Raw genomic sequence first — 10716 nt, forward strand, 5'->3', positions numbered from 1 at the left:
AGGAGATTTATCGTAACTGCTAATTCATCAGTGCAGTGTCATGTTGCTGCTCTTATGCTCTATTTCATGAAGGATTTTGCTGTCATTTGTTAGGGAGATAAATTTGGTCAATCTCTTCAGTGAAACATCCTTTCCGTGATAAGGGTTCAGGATTATGGTTTGCTAAGTTTAGGGAACTTCTAAATCACTTCAGTCAACCTTTAATCTGAGTTGTGAGTAAAATGTGTATCTCTTACTTACATAGAATATTTTATTTTATATTACACATCCGTGTGAGTAAAATGTGTATCTCTAACTTATATAGAATATTTTATTTTATATTACACATCCATGTACCCAGTTCTTTCGGTTATGACTCACATCTCTTGGTACATTTTTATACTTGGTAACTGGCTAACAACATCTAGTAGGAATGTGGGAAGGGTTTGGAAACTCAAACAGTTTAGGTGATGAACAGAAACAGCACTGACCGGCCTTTCCATTTTACTCTTCCACTATACAAGGAAATTTTTTTTTTAAGATTTTATTTATTTATTTATTTGACAGAGAGAGATCACAAGTAGGCAGAGAGGCAGGCAGAGTGAGAGGAAGGGAAGCAGGCTCCCTACTGAGCAGAAAGCCTGATGCGGGAATCCATTCCAGGACCCTGAGATCATGACCTGAGCTGAAGGCAGCGGCTTAACCCACTGAGCCACCCAGGCACCCGGAAATGTTTTTTGAATTTGTTGGTTTCTTATAGTTAAACTTTGAATTAGATCTGATGGTTATGTGTTCACTGAAAAGCCAGTTGGGACAGAACATTTAAACTGAAGCTGATAGGGAAATCTGTACTCAAATCATTTTGGCATTTGAAGGTAAAAGTCTTGTTTCTGAATTTTAAATTTTCATTGGAAAGGTGACTGACTACAAATTTTACCTTAAATTCACACATTTGATGCTGGGTCCCATTGCATAAGAAACTTATATTTACATAAGAAACTTTTCAGTGATTACATTTTTTCCCTTAAATGAATCTTGAAATCTAAACCTACATTTTTTTTCTTTTGTTGTAATAATCATGGTCTTGTGGCTTAGTGTCTGGTAGCATGTCTCCATTGTTGATGGTAGAGGAGGTGTACTCCAGTAATAGTGTCTTGTTGAATGGTTAGCATTTTTTGTTTTTGTTTTATTTTTTCAATAATGATGATGTAAAAAGTAATGTTACAGACTTTGTATATTATGTGAAGGTTTTCACTTTTTACATTTTAAGAACAGCTCTATTGATATATATTTTATATACTATAAAATGTACCTAATTTTTTCATAAATTTACTGACTTTTGCAACTATTGCCAGGTAGTTTTAGGATGCTGCATTACCAAAGTAAGATCCTTCATGCTTACATACATACATTCTCTGTTTCCACACCCAACTTCAGGTTACCATTTAATTTACTTTCTGTTTCAGTGTTTATTTTTTTTCCATTTCTGTAGATAATTTACTTTCTTCTATAATAGATTGCTGAAGACTTTATATCGTAATAGATACATATTATAAAAATGAAAATTGCTAAAAGAGTTGCTAACTTAAAAATAAACAAGTATAGGATTGTAGACTCTACTTCCTAGATAATGCCCTCCGGGTTAAGAACATCTATATTATAGGCCTTAAACTACTCCTATGTTGGCTAATCGAATTTAAATTAAAAAGAAACTACAATTATTTGGGGAGGGGAGCATGCATTAGTATGATGATTTGAATAGATCTTTTGAGATCTTTACATGTGAGTTTTATGCAAAATGTTAATTCATGTACAAATACTGGATGCTACAAAAGGGGTTATCACTGATGTCATTTTATCTTTAAAGATGTAAATTAGGTAGATGGGAGAAGAAAAAAGTGTATAGCTATTATTGTCAGTTAAGATAAATGTTAAGAGGCATTGTTGGGTGGCTCAGTCTGTTGAGCATCTAACTGGCTCAGCTGGCATCAGGCTCCCTGCTCAGTGGGGAGTCTTGATTCTCCCTCTGCCCTTCTCTACCGCCCTCACCCTGCTTATGCATGTGCATGTGCACAGTCTCTTTCAAATAAATAAATCTATTTTAAGAAAGAGAAGCATGGACAATGTTGAGGATATAGGTAGATTGTCTTTCAGAAAAAAGGCACAAATGGTGCATGGCAGTTTGCACTTGGAGAACAAAGTTTAGGAGATATTCTGAGTAATGATGAATTTATTTTTTAGACAATATGGTACTCCAAATTCTCATAGAAATGTATTTAACTACCATCACATTTTTGTAATTATGGAGAAACATCTACATCTTACCACTTTAACTGAGTTCTTTCTTTCATACCATTCTGTTACCTTCTGATCTAGTGTCCAATAGTTCCACATGGAAAACTGTATCCTCAAAACATTTCTTTAACCTTATTGTTTTGATGTTACAGTTCACACTATATTTTTTTTCATATCCTGAAATAGATAATTCATAATTTACTTAAGCAGTGTACATTGTTGTTTGAAAAGTGCCTTTATTGGGAACCGAACAGTTTTACTAGAAATGTCTGTATTGTTAAAAGTAAAATTATATCAGATTCTGTTTATGATATGGGGATGCTTCTATGCATAAAACCAAATTCCTATTCAAGTCTAATTTGTGTATTTAATTTTCAGATAAGTATAATTAGTAGTCTGAGGCCTTTTCCAGTTTTGACTCTCTTGGTTGCCAGACTTACGAGCATTTTCATTAGTATATTGGGAAAAACAATTTTTATCATAATGCATATTTTTTGACTGCTAAGAAAGTTGCCCAGATAGGCATATAAACAAACGAGGGAATTAAGGTGTGGGAATAGTGAAATTTGGTATTCACTTGGTGGGTGTAAGAACATGGGAAGTGTTTTGAACATATCTGTTAAAATGATTTTCATGAAAAATTGTCTGCCTGTTTTTAAACATGGTATATTGCAGTGCAGCTAGATCATGCTTTCCTCTGCAGGCTCCATCTCCTGTTTGAAGCTTCTGCCCCAAGCTTGCATTGTTTATAGGAGAACCTGCGTCATACCTTTATCTGTAGCCTTCCTTAGGTCTTAAGGATCCTGAAACCTTCCTGTGGACATTGGATTTGGTGGAACAGCAACCATGGTAAGGTGTATATTAAGACAGGAGGGTGAAAAGCTACTGGAAAGACCTAGTATAATGGTTTACCAGAGTGTGGGGTATCTTTGGGTTCTTAATGTTAGAAATAAGAAATCAGTCTTTAAGAGATGGTATCTCATTGTATGAAGTATCAACTGAAGAACAGCTATGTCTGTCATCCTATAGTAGTGATAAAGTGGTTGAAAATATCCTAAGGAGGGATATTACATGTGAGAAAATACAGAAGAGAGTTTTCCTTATGACTTAAAATAGTAAGGGACCATCCAGTGGATAAGAGACTCAGGTTATAATAGACATAAATTCTACATTAAAGATGGAGGGGTTTAGCAATTCAGGGCATGAGAAATGCATAATAATAAACAGTTTCTAAAGATATAAAACACCCTAATAATCTGTTTTGTGGTTCTGTTAAAGTTTAGATTACTTACAGTATGTATTCCCAGCAGTAAAGATACCTTACCTTAAGGCAGCAAAAGTTGATTTGGAAAGTAGAAGGAATATTAGATTTTATGATAGCTTGTGGTCTTCTTAAGGGCTACAGTATATAAATAGAGATACAGTATTATCAGCATATTAAAATTTCAGTAGAGTGAGTGATTTAAGGTAAACATATTTTTAGAAGTGACTTAGTAGGTTAAATCAAACTGAAAAAGGTTTGAGAAACAACTGTTCCAAACTCTGAAGGGGAGGGGATGTGGGTGTGATATAACTAGGATAAAGGTCTTTGGGGAAATAAATAATAGTTTGTGTTTGCATTAGGTCAATGGGAATTGGAAAGTTTCTGATGGAGGTAGGAATTTCCCACTGTTTGGCTACAGGTCTAGGAGAAAAGAAGTAATCCATAGGGTTGAGTGTTCTGAAAGAGAGTGGGATTTGGGATCAAAATTGGGAAAGGAGACTAATTAGAATGATAGAATACTAACATGAAACTGGGTTTGTGACTCTGTTGGGGAAGAAATGTAGTTAGGGAAATATAGTTAGGATGATGGGAGACTACACTCAATACATTCTGAGAAGTAGAGGGTTCCACAGAAGAGCATAGTTGTTCTGGGCCTAAATTGGGTCCAGTATCTTGAGACTGAAGGGATTTTTGGAGAAAATAAGGGAGGCAGGATGTGTTAAGGAAACAAAGTTTGGATTGACAAAGGAATAGGGAAGACATGGTGGGAAGGTTATAACATAATTACAAACTGGCTTATGAGTGACTGACAACTTTCTTACTTCTTTCAGACTGTGGGAAAGAGCAGCAAGATGCTGCAGCACATTGACTATAGAATGAGATGTATCTTGCAAGATGGCCGAATCTTCATTGGCACCTTTAAGGCTTTTGACAAACATATGAACTTGATCCTCTGTGATTGTGATGAATTCAGAAAGATCAAGTAAGACTATTTTGGGTTTGGTTGGTGGGAGAATGAGGGATAGGGTAATAGGCATAAGGAGTTATAGAGGGTAACTGTTAAGAGAGGAGGAAAAATGTGATAGGGCTAGTCTATTGCCTTACAACCTAAACCATTACTGAATTGGATTAGGGTCTCCCAGTCATAAAGTCGCTGTATTTACACTACTGTTTTAAGTTTGCAAACATACATGAACTTAATTTGAAATAGAACTCACAGTATGAACAGAGTATCTGCATTTATTTAAAAAGTTATGAGATGGGGCATCTGGGTGGCTCAGTGGGTTAAGCCTCTGCCTTTGGCTGAGGTCATGATCCCAGGGTCCTGGGATCTAGCCCTGCATCAGGCTCTGCTCCACAGGGAGCCTGCTTTCCCCCTCTCTATGACCGTCTCTCTGCCTACTTGTGAGCTCTCTGTCAAATAAATAAAATCTTAAAAAAAGTTAGAAGATGTTATTAATAGGTTTGGTTCTGCAGCATTCCTGAGGGAATAACATTTTTCCGTCTTAGTGGTAGAGGTGTTGGGATATGATTAGAATACTCCGGGCTAAGTTCAACATTTGGTTCTACTAGCCTCTTTGCATGTTCCTTGTTTTGGCCAAATTCATCATGTCCAATGTTGATTTGGTGTCCATTCTTAATCCTTTTTGCTTATTGTATTTATCATTTGCCCATTTAATTTCTTCAGGAATGACCTTTATGTTTATGCCTTACCACATTAGGCTACCATCTTTATACCTGTGACCAGGGAGCTTGCTTTCATAGGGCGCTGTTGACTATCTGCAGCAAGATCACAGAAATTGGTGGATCTTAGTGGCATCCTACTTCCACTCAGTTGACTTTTCATTCAGAGGAGTTGAGTTGGTGCTTGTAATACCTCTGGACATTCAAGATGGCTTTGTTTTAGGCTTTTATCATGGGGTAGAACTTGTGAGGCATCACCCTGGATTCTTGGCTTCATTTACTTTATTTCCACAGTTGGTGATATCCAGAAGTTTAAATTGCCTATTTCATATAAGTTTTATTAAATATGCAGAAAAAGATAATTTTCATCATGAGTTGTCCGCTGTACTCTTTTAAGTCTTTTCCTCTCAGGCAAAAAACATATTCAAAAACATATCCCACATCTTTCCCTTTTCATGTATTCTCCATCTCCTCCCTGCACACCAAGTAGGATTATTTCAGATATTCTAGGATGATGGCATGTTTCAGTGCTTTTTCTTGTGTATAAATAATCCAGATTTTTCCCTAAAATACAAATTCTGAAGGTATTTGAGAGTTTTAGGCATATTAATTTCTCTGTTTCACTTTTCTCACTAAGATACAAGGATAATTTCACATGCATAATGCTTTAAACTGCACATTATTCTCTGATAATATTTAATGAGGATTGTTGAATGACATTGTCAGTTGCTTTTACTCATATTACATAGTATATGCCTCATGAATTTATGATATTTTGCTGCTGACAGTTGTGACTACACAAGTTTTTTTTAAATTTTGTTTTTATTTATAGTTATTTTACTTTATTTTATTATGTAAGTGGTAATGCCAATAATGCATAGTCATGCCTTATTCAAATCCTTTTTTTTTGCCTTTATCTTTTGGAATAAAAAGACTGCCTCTTATTATTACTATTTTAGTTGTCTGTCATCCAGATTTACTTAAAATATGATTTAAAAAAATTTACTTCCCATGTTAACATGAAAACACATTACAATTAACTTGTCTTAAAAGTTTCAGCTGCATAATTTGCATTTTGTTTAACTAAGCAGAAATTAATCTTGCTGAAATAAAACATTGAGGTAACATTCTTAAAAATTTTGATAGGAAAGGGGTTTACCATTTTTCCTTATATGTCAGTGAGTCTAGTGTTTTTGTATTGGTCTTTGTTTTGTTATAACTTAGTAATAACTTAGTAACTGAGCATGAATATTTTCCATCAATTATTGTCCTAGTTGATACCTAACTTAAATTTTAATGAGTGACCACTAATTTAATCTCAACAATGTTTACTTTTGATTTATAGGCCAAAGAATGCTAAGCAGCCAGAGCGTGAAGAAAAGCGGGTTTTAGGTCTGGTATTACTACGTGGGGAGAACTTGGTATCCATGACTGTGGAAGGACCACCCCCTAAAGATGTAAGGAAGCTGTAGGGTAGGACAGAACATTAATGTGGAAGGACATTAGATTATTTGAGATGTTTGCTAAATGAAGGTACAATAAGGCATAATAATAATATACATTTGTCAAGTAAAATATGCCCAGCACTTAATGTTCGTGCTTACTTGTCCATATATGGTGATAAAGGACTTTTCAGTGAATTATTCTATGTGCTGGGACTACCGATATAAGGGTGGGAGTGGTGGATTTCTGTGTACTAAAAATTCTATGTACTTGTAATGTGTTGAATGCCTCCATGTTGTACTTGCTTATTCCTTTGAGTATGGAACTAATACAAACTAGATGATGTGAGAAAATAGTGGGAGGTAGTGATATTTTAGGAATAAGATTATTTGTGACATTGGTAAATAATTTGATTTCAAATAATTTTTCTTGTTTCAGACTGGAATTGCTCGGGTACCACTTGCTGGAGCTGCAGGAGGTCCTGGGGTTGGCAGGGCAGCTGGCAGAGGAGTGCCAGCTGGTGTTCCAATTCCCCAGGCTCCTGCTGGATTAGCAGGCCCTGTCCGAGGGGTTGGGGGGCCGTCCCAACAGGTGAGGAGATAGGAGAAGGTTTTATATTATTTAGAGAATATGTCTAGAAGCTGAATAGATTTAAAAGCCTGAGTGTACATCCTATAACTATGTAAGCAGCATATGTTGTAGAAGGTGATGAAAGACAAATACACATCAGGAGGGGAAAGGATTAAAGCCACCTTGATAAGAGGAACTTACCAGAATGGGTGAGTAAAGAGAAATATGGATTAGTAAACCAGAGTTGAGGGATGCCTGGGTGGCTTAGTGGGTTAAATCTCTGTCTTCAGCTCAGGTAATGATCTCAGGGTACTGGGATCGAGGCCTGCATCAAGCTCTCTGCTCAGTGGGGAGGCTACTTGCCCCTCTCTCTCTGCCTGCGTCTCTGCCTACTTGTGATGTTTCTCTGTCAAATAAACAAAATCTTCAAAAAAAAAAAAGTTGAAAAAATGTGAAAGGACTTAGTAGGTTAAAATAGGGAATGTATTTGGAAAACAGTGTGGATATTCCTTAAGAAATTAAAAACAGCTACGCTATGACCTTGCAATTGCACTATTGGGTATTTACCCCAATGATACAGACGTACTGAAAAGAAGGGCCATCTGCACCCCAATGATCATAGCAGCAATGGCCATAGTCACCAAACTAGAAAGAACCAAGATGCCCTTCAACAGAAATGGATAAAGAAGATATAGTCCACCTCAATGTGAGAAAGGAATCCATCAAAATCCTTGAGGAGACCACAGGCAGCAACCTCTTCGACCTCAGCCGCAGCAACTTCTTCCTAGGAACATCACCAAAGGCAAGGGGGGCAAAGGGCAAAAATGAACTATTGGGATTTCATCAAGATCAAAAGCTTTTGCACAGCGAAGGAAACAGTTAACAAAACTAAAACACAGCTGACAGAATGGGAGAAGATATTTGCAAATGACTTATCAGATAAAGGGCTACTGTCCAAAATCTATAAAGAACTTATCAAACTCAACACCCAAAGAACAAATAATCCAATCAAGAAATGGGCAGAGGACATGAACAGACATTTCTGCAAAGAAGACATCCAGTTGGCCAACAGACACATGAAAAAGTGCTCCATATCACTCGGCATCAGGGAAATACAAATCAAAACCACAGTGAGATATCACCTCACACCAGTCAGAATGGCTAAAATTAACAAGTCAGGAAATGACAGATGATGGCGAGGCTGCAGAGAAAGAGGAGCTCTCCTACACTGTTGGTGGGAATGCAAGCTGGAGCAACCACTCTGGAAAACAGCATGGAGCTTCCTCAAAATGTTGAAAATAGAACTACCCTATGACCCAGCAATTGCCCTACTGGGTATTTACCCTAAAGATACAAACGTAGTGATGCGGAGGGGCACGTGCATCCGAGTGTTTGTAGCAGCAATGTGTACAATAGCCAAACTATGGGAAGAACCTAGATGTCCATCAGCAGATGAATGGGTGAGGAAGGTGTGGTATATATACACAATGGAATACTATGCAGCTATCAAAAGAAATGAAATCTTACCACTTGCGACGGCGTGGATGGAACTAGAGGGTATCATGCTTAGTGAAATAAGTCAGTCAGAGAAAGAAAACTATCATATGATCTCCCTGATATGAGGAAGTGGTGATGCAACATGGGGGTTAAGGGGGTAGGAAAAGAATAAATGAAACAAGACGGGATTGGGAGGGAGACAAATCATAAGTAACGCTTAATCTCACAAACTGAGGGTTGCTGGGGGGAGGGGGGTTGGGAGAAGGGGGGTGGGGTTATGGACATTGGGGAGGTATGTGCTATGGTGAGTGCTGTGAAGTGTGTAAACCTGGTGATTCACAGACCTGTACCCCTGGGGATAAAAATAAATGTTTATAAAAATTAAAAAATTAATTAAATTAAAAAAAAGAAGATATGGTCCATATATACAATGGAATACTATGCCTCCATCAGAAATGGTGAATACCCAACTTCTCTATCACTGTATCAACATGGATGGGACTGGAGGAGATTTTGCTGAGTGAAATAAGTCAAGTAGAGACAGTCAATTATCATATGTTTTTGCTTATTTGTGGAGCATAAGGAATAATAGGGAGGACATGGGAGATGGAGAGAAGTTAGTTGGCGGAAATTGGGAGGGGGAGATGAACCATGAGAGACTGGACTCTGAGAAACAAACTGAGAGTTTTGGAGGGGAGGGGGGTAGGAGGTTGGGTGAGCCTGGTGGTGGGTATTAAGGAGGGCACGTATTGCATGGAGCACAGGGTGTCGTGCATAAACAATGAAATCTGGAACACTGAAAAGAAATGAAAAATAACAGTAAAAGAAAATAAGGAACATGGCGTTTTAGGAGGATGTATGAGTGTATTAAGATTTTTGAAATGCAAATGGGAGAAATACAAAATTTTTATATCATATTTAATAGGCCATGGTATCCACTGATTACTTTGTTTGAATAATGTGAGAATATGCCTTACCTTTACATATCTGACCATGCCTTGTCAGGTAATGACTCCACAGGGGAGAGGCACTGTAGCAGCTGCTGCAGTTGCTGCTACTGCCAGCATTGCCGGAGCCCCAACTCAATACCCACCAGGACGGGGGACCCCACCCACTCCTGTGGGCCGAGCAACACCACCTCCAGGTAAGAAAATGATAATATAAAGTAAGAGAATTTGTTATTTATCTATATAGATATTAAATACATATGTGTGTGGGGTATGTGTGTGTGTGTGTGTATGTGTGATGTTATGTGAAAAATTTGTATTTTCTGGAGGAAGTGACGACAAAAAATATTCTAACAACATACTGAACTAAGAAACAGCCCAATTACCTAACTAGTTACTTAGATTATGTTTCCCACTTTTAAACCTCTTTTTAAGTAGTTTTTAATGGAAAGCTGTGGGCTCTTATTAATGAAGTTGGGGATGGGCTTACATGGTAATGGTCCAGGAGAAATTGTTCAACCCTCTACTTAGTATCTGGGCACATTTCCTTAAATATTATCTTGTATTTTATTCTATCATCTTAGCTGAGCTTAATTACGAGGTCTTTATTTCTATCATTTTTTTCTTCTCTAGGCATTATGGCTCCTCCACCTGGTATGAGACCCCCCATGGGACCACCAATTGGGCTTCCCCCTGCTCGAGGGACGCCAATAGGCATGCCCCCACCAGGAATGAGACCCCCTCCACCAGGAATTAGAGGTGAGTGACTACACTTTTGTGCATTGGTGCCAGCTGGGCCCTTTAATATTTATGTGACGTTTTTCTAATGGTCCCTTGGAATTTTGCTTTTTTTCCTCCCCAGGTCCACCTCCCCCAGGAATGCGTCCACCAAGACCCTAGGATACTGTTGATCATTCTTAAAAAGTCACTTTTTCCCCTGCGATGTGTCTTGTGAAATTGTGTAGAGTGTTTGTGAGCTGTTGTTCCCTCCTTGCTGCATTAATACTAGCTAATAAATGCACAGAGCAATTAAACTGC

The 10716-nt window shown here is 37.6% G+C and overlaps 2 protein-coding genes across 4 annotated transcripts in view; both read left to right on the forward strand.

Annotated features, from left to right (window-relative positions):
- The window catches only part of SNURF (SNRPN upstream reading frame), a 22189-nt gene extending 19066 nt beyond the window's left edge, over positions 1-3123 (forward strand). For 2 of the 3 annotated variants that reach the window (XM_032342287.1, XM_032342283.1), the window contains one exon: positions 2978-3123. The gene's annotated coding sequence lies outside the window, so the exon portion shown is untranslated. The remainder of the gene's footprint in view (positions 1-2977) is intronic. The other variant, XM_032342285.1, reaches the window with a different exon arrangement.
- Positions 3009-10716, forward strand: SNRPN (small nuclear ribonucleoprotein polypeptide N). The gene is made up of 7 exons (XM_032342282.1): positions 3009-3123; positions 4369-4520; positions 6567-6678; positions 7103-7255; positions 9737-9875; positions 10312-10437; positions 10541-10716. Exons 1-7 carry the CDS (start codon positions 3121-3123, stop codon positions 10576-10578), a joined length of 723 nt encoding a protein of 240 aa, XP_032198173.1. The 5' UTR covers positions 3009-3120; the 3' UTR covers positions 10579-10716.

The sequence above is a fragment of the Mustela erminea genome, chromosome 5 (genome assembly GCF_009829155.1).
Source record: "Mustela erminea isolate mMusErm1 chromosome 5, mMusErm1.Pri, whole genome shotgun sequence".
Classification (NCBI taxonomy): Eukaryota; Metazoa; Chordata; class Mammalia; order Carnivora; family Mustelidae; genus Mustela; species Mustela erminea.

What these genes read in the sequence shown, in the direction of transcription:
- SNRPN (XM_032342282.1), top strand. An exon ending in CCGAGCAACACCACCTCCAG is followed by an intron (nt 9,876 to 10,311) that starts GTAAGAAAATGA and finishes TTTCTTCTCTAG; the next exon opens with GCATTATGGCTCCTCCACCT. An exon ending in CCCTCCACCAGGAATTAGAG is followed by an intron (nt 10,438 to 10,540) that starts GTGAGTGACTAC and finishes TTTCCTCCCCAG; the next exon opens with GTCCACCTCCCCCAGGAATG.